Below are 20,150 nucleotides of genomic sequence, written 5' to 3'. Positions count from 1 at the left end.
TCATTTCGTAGCGGTAAGTACAATGCGTGTTATAGGATAGATTGTGAGGAAAATGGTATATTTTCTAACGAAACGAAATAATCGGAAATATGTTTGAACGGCATCGATTTTACCGATGACTCGTAGTTTTCGTTAAAGCTCAGAGATGTCGGTAAAGATGTGAACAAGAAAGTCTGGCTGGACGTCTCGCGCGCGAATATTGTTAGGATTAATAGACGAAGCCAGTTTACACAGCAGTTGCAAATTATCGCGCACAATACGTCATATCAAATATTGACACTCGAATAGTTAGAACGGTGTTTTTACTTATACGTAACAGGTGCCGATGAGGACCATGGCAAGCAACGAGTCCATTAGAGGTACGGGCCATTGAAAGAATATACGTTAAACAGGCCATTTTTTGAAGTGAAATTTATTAACGGAATCAACTCATCTATGTTAATTTTTTAATGTAAACATTCCTCTGCTTTTTACATAAATGTTCTTTCTATATTTTTCTCATTCGTATTTCTGACATGAATTGTAAAACTTTTCAAAATCGTTTGTTGTTTCTCCTCTAAATATGTTTTTTGAGGAGCGATTTCGATTCTGCTTTCTACCATGGATGGTTTGTACTATACACACACGTCACACATATGCACGTATATACAGAAGGCAGGCGCGACGTTCTTCGCGCGGAAGACGCCAGCCGTCGCGATGCCAGAAACCAGCTGCGTCTCAGCTGTTTTCTATCCGTTTCTCAATTTCTCTTTCTCTCGTCTTCTCTCTCGTTCTATTCCATTTTCGAGGACGTTTCGGCATTTTAAAATAAGATGATAAAGTTTCCGAGCACAATTTTTCACTACACGATGCTCGATTTAACTTCTTACATTGTATGAACAATTAATAATTCGATACTCGAAACAACACTCAGATGAATATTTTACTACAGTAAAGATGTATCGTAAAATATAGAACGAAAGACACAGAGAAAAGGTTTAAACGACATGTATCGTAGGCACATTTTAAAACAACGAATCGATGGATTTAATCGATTTTACGCGAGAGAATTTCAAGAGCTTCACGATGATTCAGTCGGCCAAACCATAAGCAAACGAATGGAAGATACGTGATATATTCGAATGGAAGAGGGACGCGAGCCCAGGAAGAAGAAGCCAAGCTGCTGATGGCTCGGTAAAACGAGGAAACAGCTGTTTAATTTTATCCGGCTCACCTGTTTCGTTCGATAGTCGCTCCCATTTTTACCGCGGCCACATTGTATAGCAGCCAGACTGTATAGCAAGTATATGTAGCGTAATACAATACGCGTTCTTTGTGAACGCGAGACACAACGAAGCTAGTCGTGTAATTATTCGGAGAAGGAGCCTCTTTGAATCCGTTGAGAGCGGCACGGGATGGAAAGAGTCGTAAAGAGCGAGAGACATGGAAATTTCGGTGGCGCGATAGTTTGCATGCACTAGCACTCGTGGTGCAACGCTTTGTCGTCAAGACTGTACTTGATCTTGATAATTCTGCGTCACGGACACAGCGGAATCCGTTTTTGAGCGGCTCAAAGTAATAGAAAAGCACGGTCGAGGCATACCCGTTAACTCGATGAAGGGTGTCAGAAACAGTGGTCGGGATCGAACGTTTCCAAGAGGGTCGATCCGGCGAACGAGCGGCGCGGTGTGCAGCTTCTAGCGGACACGAGTTTCCAGAAGCTTAGAAAACTAAGGTTTGGAAAAGTTTTTGTTAAAAAGTTGGCCCTTTCATCCCGTAAGTTGGATCGTGGCGCGATCGATTTTCGCGGATAGCTACGCGAACGCATATTCCGATCGGGGGATCGTCGATCGAGCAACAATACGGTTGTGCGTTTTTCTACACAGTACCGCGAAAATGCTGTAAAATCGGCTGACGCGGTTTCTCTCTCGCGAAAGGAGTGACTTCGTGCTATTGACATCCGCTCTTCGTGGTATCGACATCTCGGTACAAGCCAGCCCGTGCCGGCAGCGCGATTTTGTGCGTCACTTCCACGGTATGGTGGAAGGGAGAGTGAGTGAGATAGCGAAAAGAGGGAAGGGGAGTTGGTGGGTAGGGATAAACGAAGAGAGAGAGAGAGAGAGGGTGAGGAGAGGAAATTCGTTGGACGAACACGAGCTACGTCGGTATAATTTTCACAAGCGCGAAAATTACTCGGATCAGAGCCGATAAGTCGTAAATTACGAGTGCGCGCAGAGGTACGTTCCAATCGGCGTGTAAAACGCAAGTTTCGTTTGCCTGCGAATGACGGCATCACCCGTCGCTGAAACTTACGATTACTCGTCCGACGTATCGAACTTTGCGTCGAAATCCTAACGCAATTCAATCGCGCGCGAATAGTAATAACACGTCCGACTATCGGGCACGGCGCGATTCTTCTTCCTACTAACAGTCGTGCTCATCATTCCTTTACAAATAATCGCGAGCCCGCAAGCATCGAGAAACGATATATGCAATTATGATTTTTTATGATTAGAGGGATGACTCGTTGTTACGTCGTATGGATTCGAAGCGATGATCTTTGTTCGATACGGAAAGAAAAGTGGGAAACGGGGCCCGTTGAAAATTGTCGGAAGATAGGGGTACGGAAAACGGTGTGGAGGTTATTCAGGAATTTCGGCGCGATGACGCGCGCACGTAGAGGAGCGTACATGCCGATGACAGGACCGTGACGGAGTGCTAATAATACGTATAATAGGCCGGTAGAGCGGCGCCCGTGTGTTGGTGTGGTCGCGCATGAATTCGTGCCGATAAGCAGGGGCAGGGACAGGGATAGAGAGATATTCTATCTAGCGCGCATACGCGTATAGATAGTTGGTGTTGGTCCGGAGTATAGAGAAGCGTGGCCATGGTCACGGATTTCGATTGCGTGCACGATATTTACAAGTTTGAAGCGTCCGCGAACGTTGTTGTCATATTCTAAACGAAGAGCCGATCGATCACGATATCGAATGTCCGATCGATATACACGTGTACGCGTTCGAAATCGACAGATGCAGAATCGGTACACGGAATTAGGACGATCCTTTGCTTTCTCTCTCTTCTTTTTTTCGATTATCCCTTTTTACCGGCGATGTTTTCTGGCTCGGTCACGTGGTACGCGAGTCGCGCGAGACCCAAAAAATTGGCCGATCGGAGAGATACGGCGCGACGTACGAAGATCGTCGCGAGAATAAGAGGAAAGGAAGACGAGAGGATGGCGAGCTATTTCTCAGTTTCAACCGCAGAGACTTTCTTCGCGAGAATATATCGACGCGTCAAGAGCAAACTAGCCCGTTTACGATAACCACGCGTGCATATATATACCGGCCGTATTACCGCGGTTCGTTCGCGCAGTTTTCAAACGCGTATGTACGTCTACCTTGAATTTAGTTTTGCGATCACCGGTCATCGGGCGTGGTGGTGAGTTCTTGGATCCGTTACGACCCAGTCGATGAAAATTTTGATGGAAAACCGAGAAGATCGTAGCGAGTGTCGCGTATCTCTCGGTTCCCGCCTGTTCCTGGCCGATTGTTCCGATGGTCCAGAGGACGGTGGATGGCAGAAATGCCGGTGCAGCCACGGAGCGAGAGTAGAGGTTGCGTGGTAGAGATTGCAAGCCACCACCTCTCTTCCTCGTCCACCTCCGTTCGGCGCCGTTCTTCCAGTTCTCCGGCGCGACGAGACGTTCAGTCGGCTGGCGACAGCCGTCCGTGCTTCGCGTTCCTTCCTATCGCGCACGCTCTGTTTCTCGCCCGCGAAATTTCCTCGTTGTCTCCGCTCTTCACCTTTTGTTCGCGCCTTGCGGTTCCACCGCTGCTGTCGTCGTTCGATCATTCGCGATCGTTTGCAAAGGGAAACGGTGGACGCGATGAAACGCGTGGTTGTGGTGATCACGCGCCGATCGCGACGATTTCGCTAGATCGGTGTCGCCGGTGACCGACGGTGACGTCGACGATCGAGAAATCGCGCGGTCCGTTTCGTGCGGCAGCCCTTTTGGATTTCCTGAAGGTTGATCGTCAGGCTGACAGGACCGAAAGCCCCCGATCGGTGATCGGAAGAGGTAGGCGGATCTTCTCGATTCTAGTAGCTTTGAAACAAGTAAATTTCACGCGTATCGTGCTCGACGGTGCTCGACAAGTTCGAATCTATTTAAAAACCTAACTACTTTGCGTTTCGAATTGACGGCAAAGCAACGCGGTTCAATGGAAAAAAGAGAAGAACAACGAAACGAACGCAGCGATACTGTCCGGAATACGAACAAGATGAAACACGACCGTCGCAAGGCCGTTCTCGTCAAAGTAAACGAACGACGTTTCGTGCGCGCACGTGTGTGTCGAACGAAAGGAAGAGAGGAACGGCGGAAGGCAACCAGCCGAACCGATGCTCGAGAAAACTCCGTTCTTTTTCGAGAAATGAAATAGATAGGCTACCAGTGAGTAGAAAACCGAAGTAGGAAAAGCGCCAGGTGCATCGTTTCGCACGATATTTATCAATAATCGATGGCGTACCTCCTCGCGATTAACCATCGACCATTAACCATTTTGCCGTCGATCAAACGATACGCGATATTCGCACACACCCGTTGCTCGAGCCCGAACCCGCCACCTCGGCAGACGACTAAATTCTTGCGATTTTCGATTAGCGACGCTTTAAATTCTTCCAGAGGTCGTAAAGATTAGAACGAGAAAAGTTGTAGCTAGTTGCGTTCGAAACGAATGAAACGACGTAACTTTTCTATATAAATTTTTGCTGTTGTTCCTATAGCGACTTTTCCGAGTTTTCGAAAGAAAACGTCGAGTCACGACACAGAATCGGAGAATCGGATCGCCTAACGTTGGTAGCTTAACGCGTGGCGTGCACGTTGCACTTTGAATCGAACCGAATCGATCGATCGATCGATCGATCGATCGGGGAAGAGCAATTGACTTGGCGTACTCGGCGAATCCTATTAACACGCAATGGACGTTTGTGGATAACGGGAAGCAGCGAACACGGAAACGCGATCGGTTGTGCTCGTGGACGCAAATTCAGTCGCGTGTGCGTCCATACGTAGCAGCACGAGACACGCGCTAGCGTTGGCCCGCTATACTCTCATCTCAAGTATTATATCGATTAACTGTTGGTAACAGAAGTGAGGCAGAGGAAAGCTCGTCGGAGGGTGGCATAGCTTTGGCTTTCCTATATTATTAATCTTGCGCGCCTTCTCTCTCCCTCTTTCTCCCCTTCTTTTTCCTTTCCCTGCCAGCCTTGTTCTCTCGTTTTCTTTTGCTCTTTGCCCGCTCGACCCTAGCCGCGCTTTCTCTCCGCGCTACCTGGTAAACCTGGCATGTCCTGTGCCAATCAACGAAGCTGGTCAGCTATCGTGGACAAGTTCGACGCTTCAAAGAAAATCGATGATTTTCACAGCGCGAGTAGGTGTTGCAAAGATAGCCGGTTTGCACGCTCGTTGTTGGACGTAGTTTTTCTCGACGAGGTGCGGCAGGAAAACGCGGGCAAATCGATTAAGCGCGCATCAACGTGTCGACGATGATAATAAAAAGTTTTCCGAAAGAAGAAATCCTGCTGAAATAACAGAGATACCGAACAGATTAGGGGAGGGGGATACGTTTGGTAAACGCGTAATTCGCTGCACGCGCACTTTTTTCGGTACACCGCAATTTCTCATGGCTTTCCCCGGGCAAAGAGCCGACCGTGAAGCCGGATAGGTGGGCGAGCGCAACGAGCGAAACGTCAAATGCCGAGCTGAACGCGACCTTTGTCTGTTCGTGACATCTTCGTAACGCGAACGAGTTCGAGCTTCGCAACTGGTTGCCCCGGCCGAGGTTCTTGCCAGCGGCGTAACGAGCGTTTTGCGGTGGCAACCGAAAAGTGATAGTCGCGCTTTGGCAACCTCCGCTTGAGATTTGCCTTCGACAAAGGTATGCCGTTCGATCGTGTGCTCCGCGGCGATTCTTCGTTACGCGATGACGCGCACAGAGGTTGAACAAGAGGGTGAAGGAGGCGGGCGGAAGAGTGGGGGAAAGCGCCTCCGTCAAAGACCGGTGCGAGCAAGAAGACACACGATGGCTGTGCGTGACATTTTTGTAATGAAAGGAAGCCAAACGTACGCGACGCGGTCTTTCAGTACGGCAGACATCTGGTCCGGTTGCCTGGCAGCTTCCTCTTGGTTGCCCGTTCTAATATTGGAAATTGCGTTCCTATCCGGCCGCGCGGGCGTGCGCCATCTCCTCTCCGACGAACACCGTACCATGTGCAGGACATATGTATAAACACAAGCGCAGTCTGCCACGATGGCGAAGTCGTTTCCTTTGAAACGTGTTCGCGATCGATCCAAACCTACTCTTTGTCGTCTGCTTTGTCTTAGCTAACTTGCAGAAGGACTTACGCGTCCTTCGCTCGTTCGATGATCGTTGCTCTCTCCAGGGAAAGCGTAGCGGGGAAACATACCGTAGGAAAGGGTCGCGCGAACGAGAATCCTTCGATGCGGCGCGGTTCGATCGGGAAAAAAAGCGTACGTGAGCTCGCGTTCGTATCCCCGTGCGCACAACACAGCTGCGCGCAATTACCGACGGTAGAGCCTTGGATTTTCTGCCATGGCACGTATATCGTTTCCCACCGACTCTGCGCTCTTGTTTGCTTAACTAAGCGTCTTAACGAATTGCCGCGGCCGCGCATCTACTCCCGCCCCCTCTTCCTCCTCTCTTCCTCACTTTTCTCTTGCTTTTCCGAAACGCCGATCGATTCCACCCACGTCGACTCGCGATGTTCGATAGATCGAAAGGGCCAGCTACGAATACTCGGGATGGATATTTCGAGCTAATTACTCTCGACAGAGTCGGCCAGCGATACGGATATACGTGGAAACACTTGCGACTTGCGACAACCGGGTCGCGTAAATTGCAGACATCTGTAACAACAGAAGGAGAGATGGGCCGTGACGGCGATTAAAATTATCCGAGCCATCTGTCGCGATAAAGGCCGGTCGACAGGTTGAGCGTGTTACGCGCTTTCCAGCGAGACGCGCTCAACCATCGCGTTCGTAGGATTTCGCGCGCGCGATCCACGAACGAATATCGTTCGTGAACCGATAGACGCACCGATACCGTTTCCAACACGGCATCGTGTTGCCGTAGAGCGGTACGCGCGACTCGCAAACCGCTCCCACCTCCGGTATCCCCGACTCGCCGCGCGTCCCTCGTTACGGTCAACGTGGAAATTAATCCGGATAATTACTTTTCTGCAACGCTCGAAAACTTTGCCCGGACGTTAAAGCGCCGCGTAGGTCGATCGCTGGCGTCGCCGTGTTAATTTCAATGAAATTCTATGGCGTAGAAGCAGTTTGCTCCGGGCGATCGACGATGCCGTTAATTTATTCGGCAATTCGGCCGATGATCGCGATCGGGGGCTCGTTATCGTTTTTACGATTCGCGTGGAGAAAAGCGGCGGTGTCGACCAATCGGCGACTTTCGTCGTTCGTTCCCTCTTTGCATTTCGCGTTAATAACGAGACCATGTGCTACCCTGAAGGCAGTCCTGCGTCTACGGTTACGCTCTAGGTTCCATTTCGATGTCCCACTTTCCGAATTGCGAAACATCACCACTATAGGCTTCCCTTTTTACCCTCGACAATCGGAAAAGATGTTGTAGAAATTTACGTGGACGAGTTACGTTTCGACACGGAAACGCTTGACGGCGATCGTCCCTGTATTCTCCGTTTAATCACACGCTTAACGGCCGTTATTTATTCGGTTCGCCGCTCTGCAACGTTCAATTATTTGGATATTCAGAGCGAGTCGTCGAATCGCCGAATCGCGATAGATCCTGGCTGGTTTGTAAAACTGCCGCTTCCATTAAAATCGGTCATCGGTATGCGTGGTCGGCTGTTAGTTGCTGAGCACGTACGCGAAATATGCGACCGTCGAAGCACGGCGCGATGCGACGCGGCGCGTCGAGGTAATCGCGAAATGGAATCGATCAAATACGAATCGCGGTCGGACGCGCGATCGCCCGCCTGTGTCTTCGGCTTGGTTCCTTCTCCGATCACCGCAGGGCTTTGCCGAACGCGTTCGACGCGCCGACCGATTCTAGCCTTAGGTAGCTCGCGGCTATTTTTCCGCTTTTCGGTAAGAATAAACGCGTATACGCGCTCGTCGAAAAAATAGCGAATCAATGGATCGCATGTTGAACAGGCAAGAAGTCGGGTGACGAGAGCATGAAGGTGGAGGATGGAATGGCAACTACCAGTACCCCTCTGCACAAGGTGAAGGAAGAGGCCAAGGAATATATCGGTTACCAACAATCGTCGGAAGCGTCGTCAGCGACGACGACAGCGACAACAACGATGACGACGCCAACGACGATAACGACCGCGACTACGAAGACAACGACCACGACAACGACCACGACGACGAGCATGACGAAGACCACGACGACGACGATTACGACGGCGACAACGTCAACGTCGCTGGCAACCGTCGCGAGCATCGTAACGGTGCCCAACTCGAGCACGATCGTCAACGGTACCGGCAGCGTAGTTCCGAGCCTCGCTACCACTCCACCGACCACGACTACCGTACCGAACGCATCGTCACCAGCGACCACCTCTACACTGCACCAATCTACCGGCGTAGTTTGTCATCTATCGGTGCCAGCGTCTACCGTCCTGGTCAACGCCGATCCTTTTCCCGTCGATCTCGACCTCAAGACCAAGATCAAGGGTGCGTGTTTTCTATTTTCTTCGTTTGACCGATCGAATCTGTGGCGATGGTCCGTGAGTAAAAAACATCTAACCACTCGCCCGCCTCATACGCCAGACGAACGGCCACGATAGATGTCCGAGAGCAAGAAAAAGAGAAAGAGAAAGGAAAGTGGAGATAGAGAAATACATCCGCGCGTGTTTCGAGCGTTGGCGCGCGAAATCGTTCGGTCGGGTTAGCTGTGGGCGCATCGAACGTTACTTCGGGATATTGCATAGGGGTACCCGTATATCTACACCGCGACCGTGCTCTCGTTCGAATCGTACGTTCAGACTGAACAGGTTATCTAGCAGACGGGCTACTGGAGCCCGCAGCTACTTTGGGAGTAGGGCTGGGGCAAAAAAGGCCGCGCCGCATCTCTCGTCAAAGGCCTGTCATGGTCCGTTCGTCCGAACAGGGTTCTATCCTCCTGTCTTGTATTCGTAATCGATTGTTTTTTGGATTCTGTCAAATTCGTGGAACACGCGTGCGACGGCTGGTTAGGTGATCGGGGACACGCGTGCCAGATTTCCTCCGAATTCTCTTCGGCAAGTTTGACGTAAGCGCGACCGCGTTTGCTCGTAGAAGAGCATGGTCATACGGAAGAGGGGGGCAGAAAACGAGAAAAAGAAAAGATGGCGCAAAGTGGAGCACGTGCACTGTAAGCCAACGGAAACGTGTGTGCGTGATCGTAGAACGGTCGACGCGGAAACTCCTGCGAACAGTCAGCGAGGCCGGGTGGTTGGTTGGTCGGCCTCGGTGTGTTGGTTAGGTCTGTTGGTGGAACCGGCTGACTGCCTGGACCAGACGCGATAAGGCACGTCCAACGCTTCCAGCGGGATTCTGCTCGAGGCTGATATCATATCCGGTACACCGTCGGCATCCCCGACGCTGCCGTTCGAGGTATTTTGCGATAGTCGCCCGTACCACGGCTCGTAGTCACCCGTACCACGGCTCGTAGTCACCCGTACCACGGCTCGTAGTCGCGCGCTCGTTCCCTTCCTCTCACCTTCTTCTTCCGGATATGCTTACAGCGTACAGAACGCATCTATCTTTCTTTTCAGCCGACGTCACACACGCGATCCCCCGTGAAACTTCCCTCCGGGATACGAATCGAACGCGAACGCGTTAAACTTCGCGTTAATAAATCCGATTTCGCTGGATCTCTACCTTATTCGTACCTTATAGCGAGTAACCACCTCGTTGCCTACGGTACAGCGAAGAAAGATCGAGGATGCGGTAGGTGGTATCGTGAGCGATACGAGCATTCGGAAAATCGGGAGAGACAGGCAAAAAAAAGACAGAAAAATGAGTCGAAAGAGACGGTGCAGAGAGAAGAAAGGGAGAAGGAGAAGGGAGGAGAGGCGAATAGGGGAGCATGGGGTGCGGCTAGGAAGGGATTGCGATCAAAGCCATCTGTTGCATTGTCCCGGCAATTAGGAGGCGACAGCTGAGTCCCAGCGTACTTACTTCCACCCAGGGACTCTCAGCCGAGTGGAGCACGTGCGCTTTATCGATCTCCCTTGGTACTCGTGCAACGGTCGTCTACGAAGACAACGAACCGCCTCCACGCTGCTTCTCCCGTGTGCTCCAGGTGCTGCCGAGGCCGCCGCCGCCGCCGCCGCCGTCACCGCTGCTACCACGAGATACGCGTTTCTCGGAACGCTTTTCTCTCCCAACTAACCGATCTCTTTCGATAACCGTTTCGTGTAAGAGTTTTCAATAATTTACGGCTAGGAATCGTCGTCTACGAATCTTCTCGTTACTCTATTTTTTCTTGCAGATTTTTCCGAAATATGCATACGCTATTCAGCTTTTCTTTCCCAGCCCCTTGTCCCCTTTACGCGTTTTCAGGGCCTCGGGAACGACGAATCTAGGAAGAATTTCGATCGGGGGTCGTTTGGGCGGGGCGATATTACGAACTGGATTTGCGATCGATGCCGTCGCACGACGACCGTAAGGTGCGTTCTAGGTAGTTTACCCCGAGTTCGGATACAGGTAATTAGCTGTTGGCTACCGACGTCAGGCGGCAGTGACACGATAGCGGCGGCGACCTTCTTTCGTTTGACCCTTTCCCTGTTTTACACGGTTCGTCGCGCCTAGCGTTGATTCGCGTTTGCACGGCGATGGAGGCGTAGATGCGTGTAGCGAGATCGAGTGCTAAGCAGCGAAGGGAGAAGGTAGACAAAGAAAACAAAGGCAAGGAATATCGTTTTGCCGATTAAACGTAGTCACGGTTGCGTGATTGGACGATTTCTGCTGCTAGACACGCGAGACGATGATATGACAGGGCCACGAAACGACAAGACGCGAGTCCGTTCGTCGTATAACTTTTCGGTATTGGCATACGTATTCGAACGCCGGGTTTTGCCACGCATACCACGAAGCCGGAGGCATTCCGCGAGATAACGCGCGGTACACGGAATGGGAACAAGGCAAGGTGGATGACACGGCCCGTAATTGCATGTTATCCGCTGCTCCCACGCACAGAGCACACGGTTGACGCGCATCTGTGCCTCGCACCGATGCGAGTGTGTGCGCCTATCAACGCGTTTGTAAACGAGTGGCCGATTCGCCTGCCCGTTTCACGTGGTCCGTGGTTGACGGTTCCCCGGATGTACCGAGCACAAAGGACGTTTGCGGGCACCCCGTCCCTTTGCCGCGTTAAACGTTCTCTCTCTCTCTCTCTCTCTCTCTCTCTCTCTCCCCACTTTAACGAAACAAATCGTAGCTTTCCCCTTTGATGATCTCCTTGCGCGAATCCCGTCTCCGTCTAGCGTGGCGAACGAACCAACGAATATTTTGTTTCAGTGTCCTCGGCAGCCAGGGACAAGGTCTCGCGAGAAGATGCTCAACCGGAAGTTCACTCGCCCTGCTCTCATCATCAAAAGATTTCAACCGCGGTACCGGCAATCGGACAACCGAAACAGAGCAACGGCACGCCTCGAGCAGATCACAAAGGAACAACGATCGTTGTTTGCTCTGCGTCCTCCGACAGCGGTAGTCCTTTACCCTCGCACTACCTCAAACCCGAATCGGAGGACGCGACTGGATCCGCTGGAAGCAGCGGTACCGGCGGTGGCAGTGGCAGCGTGGGTAGCAGCGGTGCAAGCGCTAACGGATCCGTGGCCAACTGCAGGACGGAAGAGCAAAGCGATGTACCTGCACCGTCGAACAGCAACGGCAGCAACAGCACCACCACCGCTACTACTAGCACCGGCAACAGATGCATCGCCGGTGTTTTCGCCGGTCACGGTGAGCTCAAGAGCGTGCTCGGTACCGTCGTGAAATTTGCTACGGGCATCTCTCCTGACACCGGCGACACTGTGCTTACCCTGGTGTTGGCGCTTCTGGTAAATCCGTCACACGTTTTCTTCTCCTCGCTTCTTTGGTTCGCTACTGTCGATGCCAACCTTACGAATTTAGCGTGATCCGTCGCTGCGCGTGTTTCCTGCTAGTCGGTCGTAGCATGCACGATCGCGAGTAGTCGTAAACCGACCCGAGCATAAGTAACGTGCGCGTACCAGCTGACGAAGTTGCCTCGAAGGGAACGTAACACGTGAGTTGGCCCGAGCAACGACGAACAACGTGGAATGCATTCTCGCCAAATAAAACTAGACAATCGCTTTTCTTTCTTTCTTTTTTGTTGCCTTTCCTTCTTTTTCTCTTTTCTTCTAATAAGAGGAACGAACGAAAATTGCTTTAACAATCCCATGGTTATCCAAACGATGCAAGATGTCTCAAGCTCGTTCAAACCCTGGCAAATATTCCGAATACGTATAACGTGATCGGGCGCGTATGAAGCTCGCGTGCGTTCCACAAATGCGACACCTGCTACCCGTGCTACATCGTAAAACATCGTGGCACGTGACAAACGTAAAGTTACGCTTCTTATTTCCGACAATTAGCCGACTGTACGGACGACATTTTTTCTTTGTAGAGCGGCACTATGACCGCGGAAGAATTTCACTCGGCCCTCCAGGAAGCGACCAACTATTCTCTGAAAGGTTTCGTCCTACCGCATCTGAAGCAACAATTGCCATCCTTGCAGAGAGATTTGAGCAACGCTGCCAGAGCAACCAACCAAGTGAGTTCCACTCGATTTGTACTCGGCTAGCGAAAAACTCTCCGCGGAAAGAAATTTTGCTTATTTTTTTCCTCTCGATTCAAATTTCTATCGCCTCTAAGGTTACTAGCGACTAGCTGTGCTCCGATATAGGTTAGAGTTATATCACGCACACACTCGCTAAATTTTCTACAACGAAGGCGGAGGAGAGTAAGCGCGTTCGGGAGTGGCGGGTAAAATCAACAGAACTCGGGCTGACCGGCTGTCGACCTGTTTTAATTTCCCAGGCTACTTCGCGGCTCGTGGGTGAGGCGCGCCAGCCTGTTTCACGGAAAGATAGACGACCGAATCGAAGATAAAGACCAACGCGAAAAGTCTCCGTCTTAACGAAAAACGGGATTCGTCAACCACGTTGACGACGCCACGCTTCCTGTTTCTCTTTCTCTCTTTCGAGATTTTCCATTTTTCAATTTTTCCCTTTTTAGCGAATTAAAAGGCCGAAAACCGTGGCACGTGAGAAACGTTGAAACAAACGCTGTCATAAACTACGATTGCGTTCGACGATTGCAACGGCGATCGAAATTTACGCAAAGTGAAAGAAGAATGCGTGTGTACGTAAGCCTGAGTCGATTCGTAGTAAATTGGAATTCGTATTCTGGCAATTAGGAGGAAGAATAAAGTTTAGTTGGAAAAATGAACGGAAGAGATTTTCGACTGCGTTACCGTTCCCAGCTGGTACTTGTCTCTCGAGGCGGCGAAAATAAAATGGAAGACGACCGGATGAATCCGGAGGTGAGAAGAGAGGAAAGGAGAAGAGAGATCAGTGAAAGACAAAAGGATGGAAAATGTGTACCGAAGAACACGGAGGAGCGAGTCGTAGCGCGGTAACGAATTGCAAATTAATAAGAAGGATTTACATTTCTCGAGACAGCTAGCGGTAAAATATCGAACGAGGGGTAACGACGATTAATTCCTCCGCCAGCCGTCACCCTTCCTTTCCGTTCCGTTCCTTTCCTTCTGTGTACTACGTTCGTACAGGAAGCGAATAGCTGCTGATATTCGATCCAACGTGCTGTTACACGCGTAACTTTACCAATCGTTGATCGTGTTAATTGAGGGTCGCGAAAGCAAGAAATCTGCCGACGGAGAAGAACTCCGATATGATATTAGAAGCGATAAATCCTAGGTTGGCGAGTACGCGGCTTAAAGGAGGGTAACGAGTTGAGAACTTTGTACGAAAGTCGTCAGCCTTCGGAAATATTGGAGAATCGCAGCCGATCGATGTTTCTTTTTCTCTTTCGAGCGGAGTACGAGCAACTCGAGTCGGTCGATCGCTCAACCGTCACCTCGCGTCGGCATTCGTAAAACGGATACCGATCAAATATACGTTTGCTTTTCTTCTCCACAGAGTTGCGCGCAGTTTTTGCGATCGAACGAGGCGGCGGTTCTGGAAGCTGTCGGTTTGGTGACTGCGTCGGACCACGTCGAGATCTTCGGAGAGTACGCCGGTAACGGAACTGCAAGTGGAAACGGCGGCAATCAGTGTCCTGCTCATTACGGTATAAGATCCAATTCCAATCCTGGTATCGGCGCCATTCAGCACACGAACAACACTACGCCCGGTTTCCATCATTATTCCAGCGGCACATCGCACGCACCGAAACGGCGCGCCTCCGATACACCGTAAGTTTAGGGTCGCGTTACCGATCGTTTTCGTCGCGATCTGTTTCATTCGTTTTTCCATTGATTTCCTCGCGCGATAACCACGCAACGACGATGACGTTGCGAACGTATCGGCAACGTATAAATCGCGACGCGAAAATTGCTCGCGGTCGAACACGACCGCGCGAAATCTTTGTTCGTCTATAACGATAATTCACGGAGTAACGAATGCCACGCACCTGCGCGCGTACGTAGTACGTTTGCCAAGCCGCAAACGCGGCGATGCGTGGCACGGCTGGTTTCGGTAAAATCTTGGCCAGGAGCCTGCATTTCTCAGTCATGTTTGGCAAACCAACAGAGAAACGATGGCTCGCTTATCGAATCCCCTCGGCAGTCGAACGATCGATCGGTGAAGGATTTCACGCGTCCGCGCGATGCCAACACTCCGATGTTTCGGCAAATAGACGATCGCGGTCGACCGTGATCTAGAATCGATCGAACGTTTGTATATAAAGGATGTTTGGTATTTCCTGTCGGAATAGGATGTGCTCGCCTGGCTGGAGAAATGGGCGCCGACGCGACGCGAATCCAAAGGCGACAAAACGCGACGTGCGCGTTGGCGCAGCCAGCCTGGCCTCCTCTCGATATGTCTGCTCGTGACGTTTCCATATATCATCGGGGCACCACCTTTCTCGAACACCCCGACCGTCCTACTCCCTACCCTTCGACTACCGGCAAACTTGCCTCGAGTACCTACCTATCAACGTTCTACTAATGCAGCCTACATTCTCCCTTTACACCGCACCACCACTTTCACGATTCGATTCCACCTCCGAGCTGTACGCGACCACGCAACGGCGTACGATTCTGGGAACGATTGTCTCCTCGTTTGTCCTCTTTCTTTTCGTTGTCGCGTTTACGACTTCGTTTACCTGATCGAAATATCACAGGTATTACGAGAACGGTGCCGCTCTCCTCGAGGACGTTCCGGTCTATGGAAAGAGATTGACGAATCCATGGAGTCATCATCATCCGCCGCAACCGCAACAGCAACCGTCTGGCGACGGTTCCTCCCCTTATTGCTGGTATCATCCGCTTCATTCATCGAGTGGATCGATTCAAGGTCTCGGACATCGTCATGCTCACGGTCACGGTCACAGTCACGGTCACGGTCAAACTCACGGCCACGCTCATGGTCATAGCCAGGGTGATGGTTCTAGCTCGATACCGACTAGTTCCGTGCAAATCAATCAGATGAACGCGTTCTCCGGTCCTCATCACCTAGCTCGGCAACAGCAGCAGCAACAAATAAGTCACGTGCAAACGCAAAACGGAAGCCTGGACGACGAATGGAAGAACATTCATATGATGTTGAACTGTATTCTTGGTATGGTGGAAAAGACGAAGAAAGCTTTGGCTATACTACAGACTCGTGGGTGTTTCGCAGCGTCGACGCCGGCGCCTCCCTTAGCGGCCACGAGCACTGTACCAGCTCAGAATGGCGGCAGTACTGGTACCACTGTTGCCGGTAACAATCCATCATCGACCAACGGTTCACAGGTAGAATCTTCGACGGGCGATCGCGAGGGTAGCTTGAAACGATTATCCGGCGAGATCGTGGCTCAAACGATCAGAGCGATCGAGGATAAAGTGGCGGAAGTGAAGAGGAAAGACGGTTGGTGTTTTCTTTTTCTTTCTTCGTCTGAATGTAATCTATTTGTCAAATAGGTTCCGATGGAACACGCGAAATATCCAGCCGTTCTCATTCGTCTTTTTAGAAGAGGCCGTGAAGAGGGCCGTGATGGCCGAGGTACAGCGTGCCGTGAGAGTGGCGGTAGCCGAGTCTAGAGCGACCGAACGCCTACGAGTTCATCGAATGCTGGATGTTCCGTTGTCTCAAAGAAATCACGGCAGCGGCCTTCGCCAAGGATCGTACCTTCGAGTACATGGTAACCATGGAGCGGTCGATGCGAACGCTAGGACCGTTGCCACCACACCGACCAATTCCGTTTCCAACTCGATTCCGTCGATCAGCGAAGACGAAAAGGAAGCAGCGACGCAATTGCAAACCGTCTCGGGATCTGTGAGTATATATCGCCTTTCGTCATCACGATGCTGATCATACCGTTTACTCGCACCGTCAAATCGGTTTTCAGAGTTGTTGGAACTGTGGCAGACCAGCGTTGGAAACATGCGGTGGCTGCGGAATAGCGCGATACTGTGGCTCCTTTTGTCAACATCGAGACTGGGAGGCTGGAGGTCACCACGCGACGTGTAACAATCCTCCGCCTCGCGAACCTCGAAGATCCGCGTCTCGCAGTCCGCCAAGAATCGCTAGCGTGAACGAGGCGAACGTCGCCGCACCGATACCGGCCAGCGGCGCGACCAAAGGGAAGTGACGTTACGACAGCAACTACTATCGATTCCGACGATTCACTAGACCGGTCCAATACGATTCGCGTTAATGTTAACGGCGGTCATACCGCCAGACACCGTGCGCTCGCGATACATACGCTCCTTCCTCTATGTCGAATCATACATCTTCGCTGCCCCTTTCCCATTTCTACTGGTTTAGCTACTTGGTACAGGACATATGCCACTCGGTTGCGTTTCTGTTTGAAAACTACTACTACCGTTGCATATTTCTACGAGCCAAGGTTGCGTATATTTTCCGAAATTCCTTGAGTATCTACAAATGCAAAGTTATGGGAACAGTACGTCATGCGGATAAAACGGAAATTTTTCCTCTCTATGATCGTAGGTGTAACCGTTGGTCGAATTTCTTCTTTAGGATAGTACGTGTAACGGTTTGTTGTATTGCTATTTGATCGAAGCGACAAAGTAGAGATAAATAATACAAAGTGTATATATGTATATTTCGGATCGTAGATGGTTCGAATAAACGATCACTTTAAATATTGCAAATATCAAATATAAGAATAGTGCCGATTCTTGCTATATTTCGATAATTCGTACGGCGAAGGTACGAATAAAAATTGAAAGACAAACGAAATAATGCCGCCCAAACAGCAAACGATCCCATAAACGTAATTTTTATGATACTACGTGATTTTACGCTACCAAAGAAACAAGAAAATAAAATACCAAAAATGATAACAAAATAACAAAGAAAATGACATGTTATACGCTCTCTAAGTCTCTACGAACATGTAGCACAAAGAAACAATTACCTTTAACGCGGGGTATTTCGCGTGTTTCATCGAAATAAGTTTAGGATAATTTTCCGTTATTATTCCACGATCGTTATGTTTTATTCGTCTTAGAGCCGTAATATAAGTAACACGAAACGTGGTGTAATACATTCAATTTTCCTCTTCTTTTACCGAAGTCGATGTACCGCGTAAAGTAGTGCACTATCGATCTTTCTCCTAGTCAATTGATAGATTAATACGATGTTTTATTTTATACGCGTAACAGTGTATAAACGCATGTATACGTTTACGAGTCTAGTCATTGTCGAGTCGGGAGATGAAACGAGTTTATCAGTCGTGCGCGCGTTAGGAGAGGACTTTGCTCAAATCTAGACTACGAATCGTTGTATGTTTTTCTAGCTGTATTAAGTTGCAGGGATGTATGGTGGATTCTATAGATTGTATTTACGAATTAAGAAAATACATGATTATTCTGTGTCATAATGCTTAAAGAACGAGCACTGGCATCATTCTCTTCTGCGGTTATATTCTTACCATTTTTTTTTTTTTTTTAACATACAGAGGCATGTTATTAATGTAAACAAGATTTCAAAGAAAAATGTTATTTCCCTTTTTTCGCCGTATCCCCAATTATATTTACAAAAAGAGCTTTCGTCTTTTCTTCCTTTCCTAACGCTTCCATCCAATCTTTCTTGTTTCTCGTAAATAGCGAAACGTTTAGTTTGTTAGATATGATTTGTCCGGACTTGGTCGAACGTAAAGATTCTCCGACTGCTGCTAACTCTTCCATGATCAATGTTCTCTGACTTATACGTGCCCATTCCCATATTCTGTCCAAGCTTCTGGAACCGTGTGTACTACGAGCTAATTGCGCCCAGTATCCTTTCAATTTCTTCGCAAGCTTTTCCCTGCTTTTCTCGCCGATGTATTTGCTATCCATAAAAGCGTCTACGATGCGGCTGCCTTTCGGATCTTCAAATATTTGCGCTAGTTCCTCTACGTCTGTTTCCAACAAAGAATTAACCATTTTTATGGGTTTGTTAAACCTAAGAATGTCCTGTACGATCAAACTTCCGTGTAAGCTGATCGAACATTTCAAATCATTTTCCTTCTTCCCTTCTGGATTTTCCCAATGTTCGAACGTTCTTAGGCTTATTATACACGCCACGATTCGATGCTGTCTCTCGCTTGCTTCACACCCTAGAACTTTCAACAGATCAGTTACAAATGCACCTTGTTTCGTTTGTAATCTCAAACATGCATTCGCCACGCTAACCAAAACACCGGTATGACCCTTGTCGAGGAGTTCGGTGAAATGTGTGTGAATTTCTTCGAATAATTGTTCGAAATGTTCCTTCACGGTACAGTGATCGAATAATCGCTGTACGCTGAAATTTGTGCTCCGCATCGACGATAGCCGTTTCAAATTACCTGAAAAATATTCTTCGTAAATCGTATACAAAGATTTGGGACTGGCTACCGATAAACAAGCCTCCAGCAATCTGGTTGAACTTTCTGCGTGAAAAATGTTGGACGGTTTCTGCTCCCCTTTTCCAGGCTTAAAACATTCGTTCGTAATTTTTCTAATGTACATTTCCATCAATTCCGGAAACGTATCGTTCAAAGAATATAAGATGCTTTGCAATAATCCAGATGTAAGTTCGTCTTGACCAAATTCTAGAAACCGGGGCCACCTGTATAATTTGTTGCACGTTTCGAATAATAAGTCTTTGTATTCTTGTACGACCGATCGTCTTTCACCAAATATCACCTTTTTTCTATCGGTACTATTGTCAGACTTATCAATCAGTCCGCCGAGACATTCTATGACAGTTCTCAAAATATGATTCGCATACGTATCAGATACAAACTCCGCTATATTGTTGATAAAATATTTGCTTAGTTTCAACACGATGCTGTTGTAAAATTCTATTTCCGAATCTTTAACCTCTATGTTGATATCTGCATCTCGTTCAGTGCACGATCCCGAAACCTTGGTTTTGTTTCCTCTATCAGCGCAAACTACTATGATTTTTTGCAAGACATGGCTAGCGAACCTGTCGTTACTGAGAGGTCGTAAAGTAGATTTGAAAGCAGCAACTAACCTCTCAATCGTTTCTAAGCTCGCATACTTTAAAAGCGAGTCCAGTATCCTGGAACCAATTTGATTCCGGGCATATTCGACTTCGTGACCAAGAGTTTGTTCGTACACGTTATTCACAAATATCAATTTTTCTTCGGTGGTAGAGAAATCGCTTTTCATTAACTCCAGGATATGCACCATGTACTGGTAAGTCTCAGAGTCTACTTCGGATCCATGGTTTCGTTGCCGTGCCAACCTTTTTGTCATTTGAATTTGAGATCGTTTCTTCTTTCGTTTTTTACCTCTTTCATCGCTTCCGTGATCGTTGGCCATTGTCCGAAATAATCTTTCACTATCACACGAAGCAATGAACACATAACCTCCTTACAGCTACAGTCAGGTTAAAAATTACAACTTTCGAGTAGACAGCGC

The 20,150-nt window shown here is 49.2% G+C and overlaps 2 protein-coding genes across 5 annotated transcripts; one reads left to right on the top strand and one right to left on the bottom strand.

Annotated features, from left to right (window-relative positions):
- Positions 1–146: 146 nt before the first annotated feature.
- On the top strand, positions 147–18,129 carry Nvy (CBFA2/RUNX1 partner transcriptional co-repressor nervy). Of its 4 annotated transcripts, none has more exons than XM_072009346.1 (8): positions 147–359; positions 8,189–8,716; positions 11,546–12,087; positions 12,675–12,821; positions 14,209–14,483; positions 15,413–16,137; positions 16,241–16,545; positions 16,619–18,129. In XM_072009346.1, exons 1-8 carry the CDS (start codon positions 326–328, stop codon positions 16,859–16,861), a joined length of 2,799 nt encoding a protein of 932 aa, XP_071865447.1. In that variant the 5' UTR covers positions 147–325; the 3' UTR covers positions 16,862–18,129. The 4 variants fall into 4 exon arrangements, with proteins under 4 accessions (XP_071865447.1, XP_071865449.1, XP_071865448.1 ...); XM_072009348.1 differs by lacking the exon at positions 147–359 and adding an exon at positions 603–1,714; XM_072009347.1 differs by lacking the exon at positions 147–359 and adding an exon at positions 2,089–4,060.
- Positions 18,056–20,051, bottom strand: LOC139990255 (nucleolar protein 9). The gene has a single exon (XM_072009370.1). It carries the CDS (start codon positions 20,049–20,051, stop codon positions 18,237–18,239), a length of 1,815 nt encoding a protein of 604 aa, XP_071865471.1. The 3' UTR covers positions 18,056–18,236.
- Positions 20,052–20,150: the final 99 nt, after the last annotated feature.

Source organism: Bombus fervidus, chromosome 8 (genome assembly GCF_041682495.2).
Source record: "Bombus fervidus isolate BK054 chromosome 8, iyBomFerv1, whole genome shotgun sequence".
NCBI lineage: Eukaryota > Metazoa > Arthropoda > Insecta > Hymenoptera > Apidae > Bombus > Bombus fervidus.
This window is presented reverse-complemented; position numbering and strand designations above follow the sequence as displayed.